Source organism: Anomaloglossus baeobatrachus, chromosome 1 (genome assembly GCF_048569485.1).
Source record: "Anomaloglossus baeobatrachus isolate aAnoBae1 chromosome 1, aAnoBae1.hap1, whole genome shotgun sequence".
Lineage (NCBI taxonomy): Eukaryota > Metazoa > Chordata > Amphibia > Anura > Aromobatidae > Anomaloglossus > Anomaloglossus baeobatrachus.
In genome coordinates, this window is record NC_134353.1 from 124,587,017 (window position 1) to 124,608,608 (window position 21,592).

General features: G+C 48.9%; 1 protein-coding gene across 2 annotated transcripts in view; it reads left to right on the forward strand.

Moving 5' to 3' along the window:
- ATP10D (ATPase phospholipid transporting 10D (putative)) overlaps positions 1–21,592 on the forward strand; it is a 187,627-nt gene that overhangs the window by 126,828 nt on the left and 39,207 nt on the right. For both annotated transcript variants that reach the window (XM_075347014.1, XM_075347013.1), the window contains 4 exons: positions 11,710–12,295; positions 14,232–14,344; positions 16,010–16,136; positions 18,273–18,457. In XM_075347014.1, coding sequence (XP_075203129.1) covers positions 11,710–12,295; positions 14,232–14,344; positions 16,010–16,136; positions 18,273–18,457 — 1,011 coding nt within the window. The remainder of the gene's footprint in view (positions 1–11,709; positions 12,296–14,231; positions 14,345–16,009; positions 16,137–18,272; positions 18,458–21,592) is intronic.

Here is a 21,592-nt window from a genome sequence, read left to right on the forward strand (position 1 = left end):
TATTTGTATTAAAAATAGTGATTATGAAATCAAGTATTTCTAATACGAAATGAAAATCGCTGCTTATTTATTTTTTATGTAATTCTTATTTTACTGGCGGCACTGGGGGCTGCCATGCTGGATTTGCTGTGTGTGTAACGACAGTAACTCCTTCCTTTATGGCAGCCCCTGTGCATAGACTCTGATAGTCGGGCTCCGACCCCATGAAGTACGTTGCAGTGGGCGTCTGTTGTGACCTGGATGCGCCCCCTGGGCTGTCCAGAACACAACAGAGGGAGGAGTTCAGCGCCATTATTGTGGAGCTCACAGCGTGTGCTGTTTGCTCCACTTTACCCCTGTCACCCGCCGGGATGTGTGAGTACGGGCCGCCTACCCTCCCCTCGTTACTGTCTCCGATGACATCCCATCCCTCCGTTCTCCCCAGCCCCTGCTCTGCCCCAGCTACTGACGCCGCCCCTCCCCCCTGCCGTTACCGTCTCCAATGACACCCCCTCCCTCCGTTCTCCCAAGTCCCCGCTCTGCCCGCTGCCGCAGCTCCCCCAGCTCTGCCCGCCGCTGCTGTGTGTGTGTGTGTGTGTGTGTGTGTGTCACAAGGTCCCCATCAGGGGTGATTGTGAGTGTGTGTCTGCGCTTGCGATACTGCGCAGTGAGCTTCCAGGACCTGCGAGAGGATCACATGGGAAGCATGTGCTGTCTCCGGATATTGTGAGTGTGTGCGCGCGATTGTACAGGTATGTGCGATATCGTGAGTGTATGCGATCGGATGTGTGAGTGTATGCGATCGGATGTGTGCGTGTATGCGATCGGATGTGTGAAATGTCGTCCGGACGCAGGGGAGGATGGCATGCAGCACAGCTGCCTGCAGCGCCCACCGGAGGTCACAGAGAGGAATGATGTGAAAGGTGTGTGTGTGTGTGTGTGTGTGTGTGTGTGTGTGTGTGGCACAAGGTCCCCATCAGGGGTGATTGTGTGTGTGTGTGTGTGTGGCACAAGGTCCCCATCAGGGGTGATTGTGTGTGTGTGTGTGTGGCACAAGGTCCCCATCAGGGGTGATTGTGTGTGTGTGTGTGTGTGTGTGTGTGTGTGTGTGGCACAAGGTCCCCATCAGGGGTGATTGTGTGTGTGTGTGTGTGTGTGTGTGTGTGGCACAAGGTCCCCATCAGGGGTGATTGTGTGTGTGTGGCACAAGGTCCCCATCAGGGGTGATTGTGTGTGTGTGTGTGTGTGTGTGTGTGTGTGTGTGGCACAAGGTCTCCATCAGGGGTGATTGTGTGTGTGTGTGTGTGTGTGTGTGTGGCACAAGGTCTCCATCAGGGGTGATTGTGTGTGTGTGTGTGTGTGTGTGGCACAAGGTCCCCATCAGGGGTGATTGTGTGTGTGTGTGTGTGTGGCACAAGGTCCCCATCAGGGGTGATTGTGTGTGTGTGTGTGTGTGTGTGGCACAAGGTCTCCATCAGGGGTGATTGTGTGTGTGTGTGTGTGTGTGTGTGTGGCACAAGGTCCCCATCAGGGGTGATTGTGTGTGTGTGTGTGTGTGTGTGTGTGTGGCACAAGGTCTCCATCAGGGGTGATTGTGTGTGTATGTGTGTGTGTGGCACAAGGTCCCCATCAGAGGTGATAGTGTGTGTGTGTGTGGCACAAGGTCCCCATCAGGGGTGATTTTGTGTGTGTAGCACAAGGTCCCCATCAGGGGGGATTGTGTGTGTGTGTGTGTGTGTGTGTGTGTGTGTGGCACAAGGTCCCCATCAGGGGTGATTTTGTGTGTGTGTGTGTGTGTGTGTGGCACAAGGTCCCCATCGGGGGTGATTGTGTGTGTGGCACAAGGTCCCCATCAGGGGTGATTGTGTGTGTGTGTGTGTGTGTGTGTGTGTGTGTGTGTGTGTGTGTGGCACAAGGTCCCCATCAGGGGTGATTTTGTGTGTGTGTGTGTGTGTGTGTGTGTGGCACAAGGTCCCCATCAGGGGTGATTGTGTGTGTGTGTGTGTGTGTGTGTGTGTGTGGCACAAGGTCCCCATCAGGGGTGATTGTGTGTGTGTGGCACAAGGTCCCCATCAGAGGTGATTGTGTGTGTGTGTAGCACAAGGTCCCCATCAGGGGTGATTGTGTGTGTGTAGCACAAGGTCCCCATCAGGGGTGATTTTGTGTGTGTGTGTGTGTGTGTGTGTGTGGCACAAGGTCCCCATCAGGGGTGATTTTGTGTGTGTGTGTGGCACAAGGTCCCCATCAGGAGTGATTGTGTGTCTGTGTGTGTGTGTGTGGCACAAGGTCCCCATCAGGGGTGATTGTGTGTGTGTAGCACAAGGTCCCCATCAGGGGTGATTTTGTGTGTGTGTGTGGCACAAGGTCCCCATCAGGAGTGATTGTGTGTGTGGCACAAGGTCCCCAGTGAGCTGTGTATCTAATACTCTCCTGTGTGATACTGTCTACACAGCTGTGTATCTAATCCTATCGTGTCATACTGTCTGCTGAGCTGTGTATCTAATCCTATCCTGTGTGATACTGTCTGCAGAGCCGTGTATCTAATTTTATCCTGTGTGATACTCCAGCTGTCCTTGGTGACACTTTAGACATTTCTGGTCACCAGGAAAATTGCTGTGCACTGTGTCCTTACATGTCATTCTCTGTTATCTGTTGTAAACACTCAGATTAGGAGGAGGGAGGTGTGCCATCACACACAGGAGAGCAGACTCCGCCCACTTTACAGCAGGCTGTAATCTGAGCTTTTTATACAGTGGAAATTCAGTAGGATTTCAGAAGCTGTTCCCCCTAATGTTTAACAGTGGAAAATATCAAACTTTTTTTTTTTTTTTTTTTTTTTTTTATATTTTGCACAATTAAAAAAAATATTTAAACAAAACATGTAAACATTATTTACATTACATACTTTACATTTTTTCAGTTATTATTTTTTTTTTTTTTTTTTTTGACGATACCTTCTCTTTAAGGAGAATGAGCAAAATTAAAACATGACTGTTTTGTTTTTTGTTTTTTTTTATTTTTTTGCAATAACAAGAACAAAAAAAAAAAGCGCCACATATGTCCATAGGTTGGTGTTCTACTTCCGCTCCATTGGAGTATATAGAGCTGTGTCCACCTGTGAACAGGTGTGGTGCTGTTTTTAGAAGAAGGCAGCAATATGTTTAATCTTCAGGCCTCATGAGCACACCGCAGTTTTGCGCAGCATTTTTGGGTGCAGTTTTGGTCCACACACTGCATGTATTTCCTTCCTCAGCAAACTCTGAGATTTCAGTTTTCCTTTCCACACGTTAAAGCTTTTTTTGGCTGCATTTTTGTGGTGACCAACATGTTAATTCTGTCTGCGTTTTTGCCACCCAGGAGGAGCGAGTGAGCCAGATGAGGCAGTAGGTTTAGGCTGATTTTCTCAGTGTGCAGCGCGCCTATACGGAGCTCCATGGGTTCGGTGATGGATAATACGGAATCAGAGAGAGGTCTCCCGTCTACGGAGGCGATCACAAGAGGACTTGAGAGCGGTATAATGGGAATCCGTTATTTGTCCACAGTGGCTTGTTGTATGAAGTTGCCTGCTGACCCAGAATCCAAATACACCTCTGCCGTGAACCGGGTCTCCTGCGTGGTCAGCGTTACTGGGGATGCGAGTGCTCCGACGCCTAGGGTAGCCTCCCCTACCAACCCTAGGCTTTGGAGTTTCTTGGCCGGTCTGGGCAGGAACGAATCAGATGGGGCACCACAGTAGAGGCATAGGCCCCTGGCGATCCGCTCCTTCCTGCCACAGGCGATCCACTTGCATGGTTTCGGGAGTAGAACTGGATGGCACCGACAGGGGAGCGGCGGGTCTCTGGATTGCTGAGACATGGCGTATCGGTCTCCTCTACCGGAGTACTTCCTTGGTCCGTTCCTGGAAGCGGAGGTCAATCCTGGAGGTCAGAGAGATCAGACCATCCAAGGTAGGAGGAACATCACGACCAGCCAACTCGTCCTTGATGCGACCGGAGAGCCCCTCCCAGAAGGCCGCAGTCAATGCCTTGTTGTTCCATCCCAATTCGGAGGCAAGCATGCGGAAACGGATGGCGTATTGACCAACGGTTAGAGAGCCTTGGCGTAGTCTAAGGAGAGAAGAGGCCGTCACTGAGGTACGTCCCTGTTCGTCAAAGGTGTTGCGGAAGGCCTCTAGGAATGCACGGATGTTGGTGGTCACCGGATCGTCTCTGTCCCATAAGGGATTCATCCAGGCCAATGCTTCTCCCTCCAGATGGGACATCAGGAAGGCCACTTTCGCCTGATCCAAGACGAAGAGGTGTGGGAGCAACTTGAAGTGCAGGGAGCATTGATTCAGGAAGCCTCTACAGGTTTTGGGGTCCCCGACATACCGGGGCGGAGCAGCAAGACGGAGTTTTAAGGCTGAAGCGGACGCAGCCGCGGGAACCGCTGCCGTAGACTGATCACAGAGCTGTGGCAGTTGCCTGAAGAGTATTCAAACAGGTATCCACGGACGTTGTAAAGGCCAGCATGCGAGATTGGGTCTCGCGTTGTCGCACCAGTTCTTGGTGTAATCCAGCCAGCTGGGACGCTTGTGACCCAGCGGGATCCATGGCCTGTTCAACCTGTCAGGTTCGGTGCAAGGAGGGGGATCCACGGGACTGCGCACTGAACTCAGCCCCCACAAGGAGACCACCAGGAGCAAACCCCTATACAGGGGCTGTCTGGCAATCACCCCAGAGGGCCTAGATACGCAGCAGCCGGGAAGGGAGCGTTGCGGGTTAGTGTCCGAGGATGTCCACACAGGATATGGAGGCTGGTCCCGGGGTAGACATGGACTAAGAATAACCGGGTACTGGTGCCGACTGGAGTTGGTAAATGGAGTCCGGAGTTAGCGAAGATGCAGTCAGGAAATACTGGGCGGAGTCCAGGATTGTTGACGGGTACAGGCTGGAGGAAGATGACTGGGTCCACAACAGAGGACCGGACACACACAGGCAGCAGTCGGGATCTGCGGGCAGAGACAGGGTTAATCTAGGGCACAAGACACAGAGGGACCTGAACACTAGCACAAGAGACACGGCTACTGGTGCATGTTGAACTGGCACCGCCCATAGGGAAAAGGAAGTCCCATATACCCTGTTATCAGCCATTTCCTGTTTCAGAGACGCTGGCCCTTGAGTGCAGGACGCAGGAGAGATGAGGCAGAGTCCTGTGCTGCAGCGAGACACCGGAACTGCCGAGCGAGGGGCAGGGAGGAGGCCGAGGGAGGAGAGCGGCTGCCATGGTCTGTGTGCACGGGAACCGGGCCGGTGAGAGGGGAGCGGTGCCGGGATAAGCGGTGTGGTGACGAGCGGCGCCGAGGCCCTGGAGGCGCGACAACGGTTAAAACGATTCCCCCAAAAAATGTCAGAATGCGGTTTTGTTTTTTTTTTCTCAATTTTTCCACATTTGAAATAGTTTTTTTTTTCGTTTTACAGTACACTATGTGGTAAAATGAATGTCATTGAAAAGTTCATCTCATTCCGCAAAAAACAAGCCCTCACACGGCTATGTGGTTAGGAAAATAAAAAAACGTTATGGGTCTGGGAAGAAAGGGAATTAAAAATGAAAATGCAAATAAGAAAAGTGGCCGCATCATGAAGGGATAAAAAGAAAACTACTTAAGAAGGATGTTGCACATTATTAAGCAGCGACTGTTTACAAGCAATATAGGAAATAAAAAGGATCTTTCTGCTGTTGAAAAGTGTCAAATAGTGCGATGCCTTGGAGAAGGTATGAAAACAGTCGATATGTCACTAAAACTTAAGCGTGATCATCGTACTGTGAAGATATTTATGCTAATATACATCAGAGACTGGTCCGTGCAGATAAAGGCATAATGAGGATGGTTTCTGCAAGACATACATTGTACTAAGTGAGTAGCTGTTAAAACACTATTACAAAGCATCAAAAAGGTATTGGAAACTGTTAGTGCCTCTGGAGTCCCATGAACGTTAAGTACGTTAATGTATAGGATCATCCAGAGGCTCTAGTTGTGCATACTCCTACTATTCGGCCACCCCTAACCAGTGCTCACAAGCTGAAACTGTTAGTTAGCCCAGGCATACATGAAGACTAATTTTTAAACAATCTTGTTTACTGATGAGTGTCCTACAACCTTGAATGATCCAGATGGATGGAGTAGTGGATGGTTGGTGGATGGCCACAATGTCCCAACAAGGCGGTGCAAGGAGAGGTGACAGTCATGTTTTTGGCCATAATCCTGAGGAGACAGCTGGTAAGCCCTTTGAGGGTCCCTGAAGGTTTAGAAAATGAGCCCAGCATTGTACTGTATATAGAGTTTGACTGACCACTTTCTTCCATGGTACAAAAAGAACCGTGTCCTCCATAACAAAATCATCTTCATTCGTTACAATGCACTGTCCCATGCTGAAAAGAATACCTCTGTCATTGGCTGCCATGGGCATAAAAGGAGATAAACTCATTGTGTGGCCACCAGTCTTCTCTGACCTCAACCCTATTGAGAACCTTTGGAGTGTCCTCCAACAAAAGGTAAATGAGGGTAGGAGGCAGTTCACATCAAAACAGCAGCTCTGGGAGGCTATTCCGACATCATGGAAAGAAATTCAAGCAGAAACTCTCCAAAAACTCACAAGTTCAATAGATGCAAGAATTATGAAGGTGATATCAAAGAAGGGTGCTTATGTTATCATGTACCTTTTTGCCTGTTAAGATGTTTTAGATTGGACAAGCATTTGACTTCAGTAAAGGTCCAGTCACACTAAGCAACTTACCAGCGATCCCAACAACGATAGGGATCGCTGGTAAGTTGCTAGGAGGTTGCTGGTGAGATGTCACACTGCAACGCTCCAGCGATCCCACCAGCAACCTGACCTGGCAGGGATCGCTGGAGCGTCGCTACACGAGTTGCTGGTGAGCTCACCAGCAACCAGTGACCAGCCCCCAGCGCCGCGTGGAAGATGCTGCGCTTGGTAACTAAGGTAAATATCGGGTAACCAACCCGATATTTACCTTGGTTACCAGCGCACGGAGCCACACGTGCAGAGAGCAGGGAGCAGTGCACACTGAGCGCTGGCTCCCTGCTCTCCTAGTTACAGCACACATCGGGTTAATTACCCGATGTGTGCTTCAGCTACATGTGCACAGAGCAGGGAGCAGCGCACAATGCTTAGCGCTGGCTCCTTGCTCTCTTAGCTACAGCACACATCGGGTTAATTAACCCGATGTGTCCTGCAGCTACATGTGCACAGAGCAGGAGCCGGCACTGACAGTGAGAGCGGCGGAGGCTGGTATCAAAGGTAAATATCGGGTAACCAAGGACAGGGCTTCTTGGTTACCCGATGTTTACATTGGTTACCAGCCTCCGCAGAAGCCGGCTCCTGCTGCCTGCACATTTAGTTGTTGCTGTCTCGCTGTCACATACAGCGATCTGTGCTTCACAGCGGGACAGCAACAACTAAAAAATGGCCCAGGACATTCAGCAACAACCAACGACCTCACAGCAGGGGCCAGGTTGTTGCTGGATGTCACACACAGCAACATCGCTAGCAACGTCACAAAAGTTGTTCGTTAGCAGCGATGTTGCTAGCGATGTTGCTTAGTGTGACGGGGCCTTAAATGTGACCTCTTAATGCTGTAAATTCAATCAATGCCTATTTTCAGTTTTTTATAATCTATATAATGTTTGGAAACTCTTGAGCATAATAATTTAGAACAGAGCATTTGGAGTTTTTTTTTTAGTTTTTAAAAAAAATACTGCGCTCATTGGGAGTCCAATTAAATGTGATTTATACTCTTAATGGTTAATGATTTAAACATTAATACTGACTCATTTGCATCCACCATTTAGGTAAATCATAGGAAAATAGTAACATATATACCAAAAAAAAACAAAAAAAAATGTTTGGCATATATGTTCTCCAATATTTCAAACAATTTTAAGCCAATGTTCTGGTAAAAATGGTTTGAGGAAACGTCAGTGTAAAGGCACATTTTTTTGGATGTCCACTATAAGGGGCTGTGCTTAGTTTGAACAGTCATTTTGTTCTGACAAACTTTTGTTTAAGGGGTTAGCCGGCTTATTTTGAGTATTTGTTATTATTTCCCTATTGGGCTACATTGGGGCAGGTAAGTAGATAGTGGGCACTTACCTGCCCTGCTGTCAGCCCCTCTCCCCCGGCTCAGAGCGATCATGTGACCGCTCCTGCCGCGATTTTGCTTCTTCCGGTTATTTCATGTCAACATGGGCAGGACCATGTTGACATGCAAATCTGGAAACAGCATGTCGCCTCCCTGCTGGGCGGCTACAGTGCGTGGAGTCTCCACCCCCCTTCCCTGCACCCTCCCACACATTCCCCCGCACCCGTACTCTCCCCGCAACCTCCCCCTGCACTGCTGTGGGACCCGTGAGCTTAGGGGAGGGGGCGGCGGCAGCTGCACATGGTGTCGCCGCCAGCACCGGGCCCCCTGCTCAGGATCGCACGTTCAAATGTACCGGCATCACAGATGCTGATATATTTGAAAGCACTGATGAGAGGGAGCGCAGCGCTGCTTCTCATCACTGCCCCGCTGTCTGTGTCTGATGACAGTTCAGGACAGCGGTGACGTCACTACTGTGCTGATATGTCCTGACCAGACAGCGTGCGAACGTGCAGAAGCGGCGGGGACCGAGGGGGGTAAGTATGTATTCCCTACATGTGTTCCCTATGGGGGTAGGAGGGTCGGTGCAGTACAATGGTGGGGGGGGTCGGTACAGAGCGCCGTGTGTGTGTGTGTGCCCTATGGGGTGGGGGGGTGCAGAGCCCTATGTGGTGGGGGGGTGCAGAGTCCTATGTGGTGGGGGGGTGCAGAGTCCTTTGTGGGGGGGGGTGCAGAGTCCTATGTGGTGGGGGGGTGCAGAGTCCCATGTGGTGGGGGGGTGCAGAGTCCCATGTGGTGGGGGGGTGCAGAGTCCCATGTGGTGGGGGGGTGCAGAGTCCCATGTGGTGGGGGGGTGCAGAGTCCCGTGTGTGTGTGTGGGGTGCAGAGCCCTGTGTGTGTGTGTGGGGTGCAGAGCCCTGTGTGTGTGTGTGGGGTGCAGAGCCCTGTGTGTGTGTGTGTGTGTGTGTGTGGGGTGCAGAGCCCTGTGTGTGTGTGTGTGTGTGTGTGGGGTGCAGAGCCCTGTGTGTGTGTGTGTGTGTGTGGGGTGCAGAGCCCTGTGTGTGTGTGTGTGTGTGGGGTGCAGAGCCCTGTGTGTGTGTGTGTGTGTGGGGTGCAGAGCCCTGTGTGTGTGTGTGTGTGGGGTGCAGAGCCCTGTGTGTGTGTGTGTGTGGGGTGCAGAGCCCTGTGTGTGTGTGTGTGTGTGGGGTGCAGAGCCCTGTGTGTGTGTGTGTGTGTGTGGGGTGCAGAGCCCTGTGTGTCTGTGTGTGGGGTGCAGAGCCCTGTGTGTCTGTGTGTGGGGTGCAGAGCCCTGTGTGTCTGTGGTGCAGAGCCCTGTGTGTGGGGTGCAGAGCCCCGTGTGTCTGTGTGTGGGGGTGTGTGTGCGCGCGGTGCAGAGCCCGATGTGTGTGTGTGTGTGTGTGCGCGCGCGCGGTGCAGAGCCCGGTGTGTGTGTGTGTGTGTGTGTGTGTGTGCGCGCAGAGCTCGATGTGTGTGTGTGTGTGTGCGCGCGCGCGGTGCAGAGCCCGATGTGTGTGTGTGTGTGTGTGCGCGCGGCGCAGAGCCCGATGTGTGTGTGTGTGCGCGTGGCGCAGAGCCCGATGTGTGTGCGCGCGCGCGGTGCAGAGCCCGATGTGTGTGTGTGCGCGGTGCAGAGCCCGATGTGTGTGTGTGCGCGGTGCAGAGCCCGATGTGTGTGTGTGTGTGTGTGTGTGCGTGCGGTGCAGAGCCCGATGTGTGTGTGTGCGGTGCAGAGCCCGGTGTGTGTGTGTGTGTGTGCGCGGCGCAGAGCCCGGTGTGTGTGTGTGTGCGCGCGGTGCAGAGCCCGATGTGTGTGTGTGTGTGTGTGTGTGTGTGTGTGTGTGTGTGTGTGTGCGCGGCGCAGAGCCCGGTGTGTGTGTGTGTGCGCGGTGCAGAGCCCGATGTGTGTGTGCGCGCGGTGCAGAGCCCGGTGTGTGTGTGTGCGGCGCAGAGCCCGATGTGTGTGTGTGTGCGCGCGGTGCAGAGCCCGATGTGTGTGTGTGCGCGGTGCAGAGCCCGATGTGTGTGTGTGTGTGTGCGCGCGCGCGGTGCAGAGCCCGATGTGTGTGTGTGCGGTGCAGAGCCCGATGTGTGTGCGGTGCAGAGCCCGGTGTGTGTGTGCTGTGCAGTGCAGAGCCCGGTGTGTGTGTGTGGGGTGCAGAGCCCGGTGTGTGTGTGTGTGGGGTGCAGAGCCCGGTGTGTGTGTGTGTGTGGGGTGCAGAGCCCGGTGTGTGTGTGGGGTGCAGAGCCCGGTGTGTGTGTGGGGTACAGAGCCCGGTGTGTGTGTGTGTGCGGTGCAGAGCCCGATGTGTGTGTGCGGTGCAGAGCCCGGTGTGTGTGTGTGTGTGTGTGCGCGCGCGGTGCAGAGCCTGATGTGTGTGTGCGCGGTGCAGAGCCCGATGTGTGTGTGTGTGTGTGTGTGTGTGTGTGCGCGGTGCAGAGCCCGATGTGTGTGTGTGTGTGTGTGTGGTGCAGAGCCCGATGTGTGTGTGTGTGTGTGTGTGTGTGTGTGGTGCAGAGCCCGATGTGTGTGTGTGTGCTGTGCGGTGCAGAGCCCGATGTGTGTGTGTGTGTGCTGTGCAGTGCAGAGCCCGGTGTGTGTGTGCGGTGCCCGATGTGTGTGTGTGTGTGGTGCAGAGCCCGATGTGTGTGTGTGTGTGTGTGTGTGTGTGTGTGTGTGTGTTCGCGGTGCAGAGCCCGATGTGTGTGTGCGGTGCAGAGCCCGATGTGTGTGTCTGTGTGTGTGTGCGCGGTGCAGAGCCCGATGTGTGTGTCTGTGTGTGTGTGTGTGTGTGTGTGGTGCAGAGCCCGATGTGTGTGTGTTGTGCAGAGCCTGATGTGTGTGTGTGTGTGTGTGTGTGCGGTGCAGAGCCCGATGTGTGTGTGTGTGTGTGCGATGCAGAGCCTGATGTGGGGCTGTTATTTCCAATGCTGTAGTGATAACAGGTCAGTGCTGGGGCAGAATACTGACAGGGAATGTGTGTGCAGGGGGCGGGCAGAGGGTGGGGCTGGCAGGGGGCGGGGCTGGACAGTGAGGTGGGCGGTGCCAGCTGTGACTGGGAGGTTTAGCACAGGAAGTTATCATGTTTGCTTGTGCTGAATGTAAACAAAGAGCTGCAGAGAATAAAGGGTGAATTCAAGAGGAACAAAAGTTAGAAAACAAAAAATAACAATGTAGGGCTGTTTTATGACAGCACAGATAAACTCAAAAGTTTTTGGTAAGCTAATGTCGGACAACTCCTTTAACTTTTTTCAAAAACACCACCTCCAATACACTAATATTTTCTGGACATGATGTTTTTCTCAGATTAAATTAAGAAAAGACAAATGGGAATGTAGCACAATATGGGATTCTGTGACATCTTGTCTCACATAGTCAAACCTTTGAGTAAAGTCAGAAGCAACGTGTTATTTTTTTTATTTTTCTTTTATTCACCCATACTGGATCTGGTCCATGTAATGTAGAGGGCTGTAGACCTGTCCATTTGTCAGTGAAAGTGTTTTGAGACTGATACATATATTACGTGGGTATGTGCTCATGTTTTACAGTATATGATTATATATTGACAGGTAAGGATGCCATCTTTAATTAAAACTCCAATGAAGTCTCTTGAAGAAATCAAGCAGATGTTTCAAAGGTTCTCTGTTCGGAAACTCAGTTCCACTTCACTTTCCAGTTCAAAAGATTCTTCTACAGACACTCCCAACAACTTCATGAACAAAGTGCCCCTCTTTAGCAGAATGAAGCTGGCTTCTCCTGCTGAGGGCGACCGTTCTTTGGAGGTTAGCCTCGATGCTACTAGTGAAATGCCCCTTGAAGGCCTGGACAACTCAGACTTTGAAAGTCCTAATTATGTCATCGATAAACCTACTGCGGGTGAGCTTTACTATGAAGCAGAGTCTCCGGATGAAGCTGCGTTGGTTCATGCTGCTCGCGCTTATAAATGCACCCTTCAGTCTCGGACTCCTGACCAAGTCACTGTTGAGCTTGGCTTTCTTGGGCCTTTATCATTTCAGTTACTGCACATTTTGCCATTTGACTCCGTAAGGAAAAGGATGTCTGTTGTGGTGCGACATCCTATGTCCAATGAGGTAGTGGTCTATACCAAAGGTGCTGACTCCGTAATAATGGATCTCCTAGCCCTGGTATCTAATGGTAAGTTTTGAGTCCCTTTCTCAAATGTAACAAGTGATCTTCTTTAAGGTAAAAATCCTTTTTAAAGCAGATTTTACAATGCATACGCCATATGTCAGAAGACCTTTGACCTGATGAGGCTGGTGTAGTTGCTTTAGAAGAGCATTTCAAAATGATTGTTTTTTTTTTTTGTTTTTTTTTTTTTAAATGAGAGAGAAAGCAAATTAAGGCCACGTGAGTTTCTTTTACCTCGGTATTTGTAAGCCTACAACAGGAGAGCAACAATGAGAGGACGAGTATAATAGAAACACAGGCACCACTTCTGCATTTTTCTGCCACTCCTGGTTTTGGCTACAGCTACTGAGGCAAAAAAAAAAAAACCCTCACCAAATTAACTTGTGCAGGTGGCCTAAGGGGTACTTTGCACGCTGCGACATCACTAGCCGATGATAACGATGCAGAGCGCGATAGTCCCCGCCCCCGTCGCACATGCGATATCTTGTGATAGCTGGCGTAGCGAACATTATCGCTACGGCAGCTTCACACGCACTTACTTGCTCTGCGACGTCGCTCTGGCCGGCGACCTGCTTCCTTCCTAAGGGGGCGGGTCGTACGGCGTCACAGCGACGTCACATGGCAGGCGGCCAATAGAAGCGGAGGGGCGGAGATGAACAGGATGTAAACATCCCGCCCACCTCCTTCCTTTTTCATTGCAGGCGGGACGCAGGTAAGGAGATGTTCCTCGCTCCTGCGGCTTCATACATAGCGATGTGTGCTGCCGCAGGAACGAGGAACAACATCGTACCTGTCGCTGCAGCGAAATAATGGAAATTACTGACACTACACCGATCAGTTTTTCGACGCTTTTGCGATCGTTTATCGGTGCTTCTAGGCTTTACACGTTGCAATGTCGTTACCGGCGCCGTATGTGCGTCACTTTTGATTTGACCCAGACGAGATCGCAGTAGCGATGTCGCAATGTGCAAAGCCCCCCTAAGAGTTTGGCCAAAAAGTGAGAAAGCTCAGTCTCAAGTGTATTGAGTCTCTGCACACCCAGCCTGACTCCCAGCTGCAGCTTGTACTGAGCAGAGTGAGATCTTAGCAGCAGCAGGGAGGAGGGACACTGAAAATCTGTCAATTCAGGCAAGGTGAGTAGAGATTCAGGTCACATTTTTTTGAAAAAAGAAAAAAAAATTATACAGTGATTCGTTGTTAGGTTACATCATCATCTCTAAATACCCTATTTTCAATATATGGTTTATATTGTGAAAGACTTATCTCTCAATAAATAAGGGATCCACATAATTCTGCAAATAGATTTTTGGATTTTCTAATATAAAAAGTACATAAAAAGACAAAAGTATCCTATAAAATTATATAGGGCAAAAACACCTAGGGATTAAAACATCAAGTTTTGGAAATAATTTTTAAGCAACTAGTTGTTTTAAAGGGAATCTGTCAGCAGGTTTTTGCGATGTAATTTGAGAGCACCATAATTTAGGAGCGGAGACTCTGATTACAGTGATGTCACTTATTGGGCTGTGTGTTATTTCATTACAATTAGTGTTTTATCAGCAGGAGATTATCACTAGATCATGCCTTCTTGTCCAATCTTAGCCCCACCACTGATGAGCAGCTCTCTGTCACTCTACAATGTACACAGAAACCTGTGTTGTGGACGGTGTTGTACACAGCGCAATAACTGAGCTCTGCTAGATCTACAGAGAAAACCGTGACTCTATAAAAGCTGCACCCAGTAAACTAAGTGATCCATCGCTGGAACCTGGGTCTCTTTCCCTACCTCAAGCTGCTGTCAGATTACATAGCAAAAACCTGCTGAAAGATTCCATTTTAGCTTTTATTTTTTCATCTTTGCAACATTTAGTAGATCCATCATTGCACAGACATATCTGTAGTTGTTTTTTATTGTAGTTAATCTTTTGTTTTGTGATTTCAGATAACCACAGAACAGGTAGCGATACACTCCAGGACGAGATCCGAACATTGACACAGAAACATTTAGATAAATACGCTAAAGGAGGACTCCGCACTTTATGTATTGCAAAAAAGGTAACCATGTGCTCTGCCGTACAAAATAATTGTGCTGACGGGAATGTCGGTGGATTTCACCCTCATCAACTATTAGTGTCCCGTAATAGGGGCTTGGGAAACGAATTAATGCGTTCCAAGGCTTTATATATTTCACATATGAAGAGACAAATCTTTGGTTCAGTCACTCGTCATATTCTAATGAATCCTGATTGAGGATAATCATTCTAAGAAAAAGTGACAGTAGATAAAATTGGAAGACTTCACTCAACATGTCCTTAGCAAATCAGGTTTTCTCACTCAGTATTAGGCTATGTGCCCACGGGGACAGTGTCCTGCGGTTATATCCGCAGGTGCTCCCACAAATCCGCAGCACAACTTTGTCTGTTTCCATGCTGCGGATGTATTTCAGAATGTCCTGCCGATATGGTGCGGGCATTCTGCATTGAGGATACAGTACCATGGCTTCGGCACTGCATCCTCAATGCAGAACAAGTGCTGAGTGATCGGGGTGCTCATACTTACCTCCATCATGCAGCACCTCGCTTTCCGGCGGCCGGGTCACTCTGTCAGCGTCTGGTGCACTGTGCTGGAGAAGAAGGGCGGGCCTGCACTAGCTCTGGCTGTCACATGACCGTAGCTCGTGCAGGCCCCGCCCACCTCTTCCTTCCTGTACCTGGATCGACCGCGCTCCTGTGCACCGGACGGAGAAAGTGACATTGTTGTCTTCTATCAAGACAGGTATGTAAATGGGACCCTGCGGAGAAGTCCGCAGGAATAATTCCCATGCTGCTGATTTTTCCGCAGGGAAATCCGCATTATTTCTGCTGCGGAAAAAAACGCAGCGTGGGCACAGCAGTTCCCAAATGCCATAGAAATGGCTGGGGAGTAGCTGTGCTGCAGATTGTTGAAAAATCTGCGGAATTTCCGCGAAAAATCCGCGGCAAATTCCACGCATTTTCCGCAGCATGGGCACATAGCCTTAGGCCTTGTGCGCACGCTGCGGATTTTGCCGCGGATTTTACTGCGACTTTACTGCAGAAAATATGTCTAACTTTTCTGCAGTCATTCCCCAGCAAAACCTATGGGTATAAAAAAAACTGCTTTTTTTTTTTTACCTGTGGAATTAATGTGCATGTCACTACTTTTCTGCATGTACCTGCTTTTTTTTCCATAGATAATGGTAAAAAACCGCAGGGACCAACCCACGGAAAAGCTGCGGCAAAACCGCACCAAGCCGCGGCGAAACCGCATGCGGATTTCGTTGCAATTTTGGTGCGTTTTTTTTTTTACCGCAGGTGTGGGATTCTTTCAGAGGGTCTGGATTTTACTGAAGAAAAACTCACTTTCTAGTTCGCACATGGCTTTACAGGGACCCAAGTAATACTTCTGGTGAGATTCTCTTCTCGGAGATTCAGACTGGGATTGTAGAGCAGAGTCTATACAGCCTCTGATTACTGGGCCCCCGCATTGCCATGATGTCATGGGATGATGTCGTCAGTATATCTCCTGATGTGATCTGTAACGTCATGACATTGCTGGGACCTAATAATAATAATAATAATAATAATAAAAGGAGCCTAGGCCCAGCGATGTGGGAATCATTTCTCTTTGCTCTAATTGGAGTGCAGGCTTTGCTACTAATCCTCTGTGAAGAACATTTATATTGTGTGCTCTATTCTGTAGGTTATGACAAATACGGAGTATGCAGAATGGCTACATGACCAAAGTTTAGCAGAAACCAGTATAGATAACCGGGAGGAACTCTTATACGAGTCTGCACTGAAACTGGAAACAGATCTAATGCTCCTTGGTAAGTTTTATGCTTGTACCAAAGCAAGACATACTGAAGATAAAGCGCTGCGGCACACAGCCTGACACCAGGACAGACCTTAGTGGATTCAGCCATCTCCACTGCAGTCCTAAACATGACTACATACACTGGTTATGCGCCTTACCTCAGTGACCTACTACTGTATTTCCAAGCTAATCTAGAAAGTTTCACATGAGGATGAGAAAGCATAAAGGGAATCTGTCAGCAAGGTTTTGCTACCTCATCTGAGAGCAGCATGATGTAGGTAAAGAGATCCTGAATCCAACGATGTATCACTTAGGTTACTGGGTGCTGCTTTTCTGACACAATCAGAATTTTTAGATTTAGTCATGTGGCTGAGCCTAGGGTGCTGCCCGCCCACATTAAGCACTCAATAGCGATTTGTACATTGACAGTGAGGTGTCAATCAGCGGAGGGGGTGACTTTGTAGCCAGAGTAATAACGGTCCTGCAGCTTAAAAATAGTAAATAAACAATAGATCGCACTGTGACAACACAGGCATCCCTGCATTCTCTGTGTTAACCTTTGCAGCATGCTGACTTCAGCTTACATAGCAAAAACCTGCTGACAGATTTGCTTAATGGTGTAAACCCTGCCAATGGTTCTACATTGGAGGAAAGGTGAGCTGTGGGAGTTTTGCTTTTTTTTCATTTGAGTGACAATCTATACATCATTGTGGCCACATATTTGCCTGTATTTTTTTAAGCAATGTACATTTTAAATACAAGGGGCTGCTAAGTCTTTGGCTTTACCCAGAAAGAAATGAGAGAGGCTGATGAAACGTTACATTTATTCCACATACTCTCCACTGATTTCAACGCACTTCTTACATCAGCTTTCCAAGTTCTGTAAGCCTAGCAAAAAGAAGGATTTTGGTTGTGCCTCAAACCAGGCATCCATAGCAGCCATGGCATCAGAAATGGTGTGAAATTTAGTACCCTTGAGGTGTTTCTTCAGGTTTGGAAACAGATGATAGTTGGAGGGAACTAGACCTGGTGAATAAAGTGGGTGGTCAACCAGCTGGAAGCCCAACTCTGCCAGTTTTGTCATGGTCGCTTGTGTAGTGTGAGTGGAGGCGTCTTGCATGAACAAGATTCCTTTGGACAGCTTGCTGTGCCTTTTGGCCTTCAGAGCTACCTTCAATTGGTCCAAAAGTTCAATGTAATACCTTGCATTGATGGTGGAACCCTTTTGAAGGTAGTCCACTAGCAGCACGCCCTCCTTATCCCAGAACACAGACGCCATCACCTTAGTGGCTGATTTTTGCACCCTGAACTTCTTTGGACGAGGAGAACCACTGTGCCTCCACTCTTTTTTCACTGCTCCTTGTTTTCAGGGTCATACCAATAAATCCAGGTCTCATCCATAGTGACCAGTCAATCCAGGAAGTTTTTAGCAGTCCGGAAACGCTGACAAATGGACCAGGAGGTTTTCACTCTCATGCTTCTCTGATCTGTTGTCAAACATTTGGAGACTCACTTTGCAGATAGCTTCTTCATGTCCAAATGTTCATGGATAATGACACAAACACATTCACAAGAAATCCCCATGATGTCTGCTATTGCTTTAGCTGAAATTCGTTGATTCTCCAGTATGAAGCTGTGCACAGCATCAACGATCTCTGGAACAACAACCACTCTCAGTTGTCCAGGACATTCCTCATCATTGGTGCTGAAGTGGCTTGTTTTAAATTTGGCAACCCAGCTCTTAACTGTGGAATATGAAGGGCAGTGATCCCCCAATGTCTGCGACAAATCACCATGAATATCTTTTGCGGACTTTCCTTGCAGAAACAAGAATTTTATCACTCCTCTGCTCTCAGCTGCTGTGAATATCGCATTAGACTCTGCCATTTTGTTTTCCCGCGTGCGTAGAACACTGTTGCCATAAGCAACAAACACAAAATTTTGAAAACATATATTAGACATATAAGGCTTTCATGTGATGTAACATTCATTACCATAGAAACAGAAAAAGATCACAAAGCCAAAGACTTATCAGCAGCCCCTCATAGAAAACTATTTAAATCAAACATTTGTAATAAGAACGTTCTGCAGCATGTAGTCCACCATATAGCATTTCTTTGATTAGATTGTGATTTGTGAACCATTTCAGGGGCCACTGGTATAGAAGATCGTCTTCAGGAAGGTGTTCCAGAGACCATAGAGTCTCTAAGAAAAGCTGGGATCAAAATTTGGATGCTTACTGGGGACAAGGAAGAGACTGCCGTCAACATTGCTTATTCTTGCCAACTCCTAGAACATAGTTACAAAATCTTCACTGTCACCAGACAAGAAAAGGTCGGTATATATACATACAGTTAGCGAGTATCCTGCCCATAGTTTTGAGCCTTTAGACCTGGAGCAAAATTGCAGCTTTTGGAGCATTTCCCTGTATTCATTGTTTAGCACTTTCTTATGGTTACAAATTGCAAAATAGTCTAAAAATAAAAATAGAAATAAACTTGTTCTGTCCTAAGGTAGCTATTTCAAGCAATGATGTTTGCCCCAAAATTAGCTTTATGCGCTACCGTTGGTAATCCTTATTCTACACAACGAAAAAGATATAACCTGCTATGATTTGGCTACTCTCACCTAGACTATAATACACCACACAAAAAATGATGATAGATAACCAAATTTATGGTAAAATATTCAAATATTTATTTTAATCATTTTAAAATTAAAAAATTGTGGGGGATGCACAAAGAACATGTAAAACACAAATATATACAAACGGAAAAGGGTATGTTGATAAAAATTATGTCCTATATGTAAATAGCGTAGTAACGTTTTTTTAAAAAAAAATGATACAGCTAAAATACTTTTATGCAATAATAGATACAAAATAGTAAAAACATATTACGTTCCATATAAAGTGAGTGACAATCACCAGTTGAAGGCCCGCACACCCTGATGCACATTTCACACAGAGATTTTTCACAGGAGTCATTGTCTTTAGTCCTTATGGCACAGGAGCTGCTCTGATTAGTCCAGGAGAAGAAACTGGAAAAAATGAATGTTATTAATTAAGTCATTAATGTCCTTTTGGCTGCAGTCCGACACTCTGCACCCCACTGATGAGCTGTTCTTGGTGCCGGTGGTGGTAACAGCCACCGGGAAATGAACAGACCTGGAGCTGCCCCGTCTGATAAAGGCCTCGGCCGGGTACTACACCTCCACTTCCTATTGATTTGAATGGGAGCAGATGTGCAGTACCCAGTTACGGCTGCTATCAGTTGACGGAGCAGTTTCAAGGCTGAGCATTTCCGGCCTCTGCCAACACAGAGTACAGCTGATCAGTGCAGTACTGGGTGACAGACCGCAGCTGATCAAACATTGATGACCTGTCTTAAGGATAGGCCTTCAATGTAAAAGTAATACAGTAATTTTATGCCTTCTTCTGGATCAACATGTTAGGCTACGGGTTGAACTAGATGGACTTAGTTTTTAAGGTTGAAGGGAGACTATGATAATAGACAAGGTCTTTAGAATCTCTCATCAGAGTAAATTTTGCTAAACCTGTTCTTGCTCATGACAAGAAATGCACAATGGAACCTTCTGAAATTGAACCATCTTACTAGAGATGTCTTTCTTTATCGTTCCTTATGGGAGACCCAAAGCATGGGTGTATAGCTTCTGCCTCCGGAGGACACACAAAGTACTACACTCAAACGTATAGCTCCTCCCTCCGGGCTATATACACCCCCTGAATGACAATCTAACCAGTTCAATGCTTTGTGTTTCAGGAGGTCACACACACTTGCATTCTCTGATATTTTTTTCATTTTTATTTTAATTTTAAAGATTTGGAAGAAAAGCGGGTCCAGTCTGGACTCCCGGCATGTCCCTTCACACCCCACTCTGTCGGCGGTGCTGTTAAGGTTGACTTTATAAGGCTGGAGCCTTCACATGCCGCGCTCCTTCACATCCTCTGAGAGGCTCTGGTTTGAAGTGGGAGCCGTCTCGGTCCTCTCTGCTTGCAGGAGACCGGTCTCCATCCACAGCCCTGTCTGGTTTCTGCTGGAAGGAGCGTTCACCCCCCCTCAGGGACTGGCCCTGCGTCTCAAAGCTAAGTATTGAGACGTTTTTCAGGGGTCCCGGGTACTTTTATTAGGGGGACAGTATCTGTTTTATCGTTACTGTAAATTCCGGCCGGTTCTGGGGGTTTCCCCTGAGAACCGTGCCGACGGTGCCTGCTCGTCGGCCGCATTTTAAAATCTAGGCCCCGGCTTCAGTTTGGGCCTAGTTTCGGTTTCGGCTCCTCTGCATGTCATGCATACAGGATGCATAGCGTGGCGCCGCCCACCGCTCGGCCAGCAGAGGGGAGGACACTCCTCTCTGGGGAGATGTTTCCTCCTCTGTATCTCTCCCTGGCCCTCCGTTTTCCCGCTCTGGGCCTAATACCCGCCCCCCCTCCTCCTTCCAGCGCCATTTTCTCAGCGTTCTTACACTGGACGGCGCTGGATGCTGCAGCTGCTGCTGTTTAGGAAGGCTGACGCTTCACTGGGGCTTTGAGCTGTGGAATCCGGAGGGCACACAGAGAGCGGGCTGGTAAGCCACAACCTCCGGTTGTGGGCTTTTATTACACTCTCAGGGCATTCTATAGGAGTGTATTACTACTGCAGAGCTTCCACCTCAGCAGCATGTCTGTCACCCGAAGCAAGGCTGCAAACATGTACGCTATATGCACTGCTTGTAAGCTCATTCTGCCAGAGCCAAGCACATACCCACATTGTGATGCCTGTGCTAATATGGTTGTGTCTAAGCCTGGAGCCTCCTCAGGGGTCCCTCCGGCTGCTCCGGCCCCGGTGGCTGAACCCCCGGCTTGGGTAGCTTCCTTTTCACAAGCTATTTCCCAGACTTTTGCCGACTCCATGGGGCAGCTGTCCCGGACACTGCTGACCATGCATCAGCCCCCTTCTCAGGGTGCCTCTGCTGCTCCGAGCTCTGCAGAGCTCTCAGAGCATGTCCTAGGACCCCGTCCCCCTAAACGGAGACGCAGGGACCCTTCTCCTTCCTCTTCCCACGGCTCTGATTCACGTGCCGAGGTGCAGGGCGAGGAGGATTCGTTTACTGTGGGCTCAGACGCTACCTCTATGTACCCCATTGACTTGTCTGAGGGTGATGCGGATGTTAGTGACTTGATTGCGTCCATTAACTCCGTACTGAACCTCAACCCACAAGAGTCAGAGGAACAACCCTCTCTGGTAGAGATACACCAGTTTACCTCACCTAAGAGAGCTAGGAGTATGTTTTTTAACCACTCCAACTTTCACACCACTGTTACCAAGCCCAGGGCCTGTCCTGACAAACGGTTTCCGAAGCGTAGTTCAGATGACCGTTTTCCCTTTCCACCAGAGGTGGTTAAGGACTGGGCCCAGTCCCCAAAGGTAGACCCTCCGGTGTCCAGAATCTCAGCCCGCACAGTCGTAG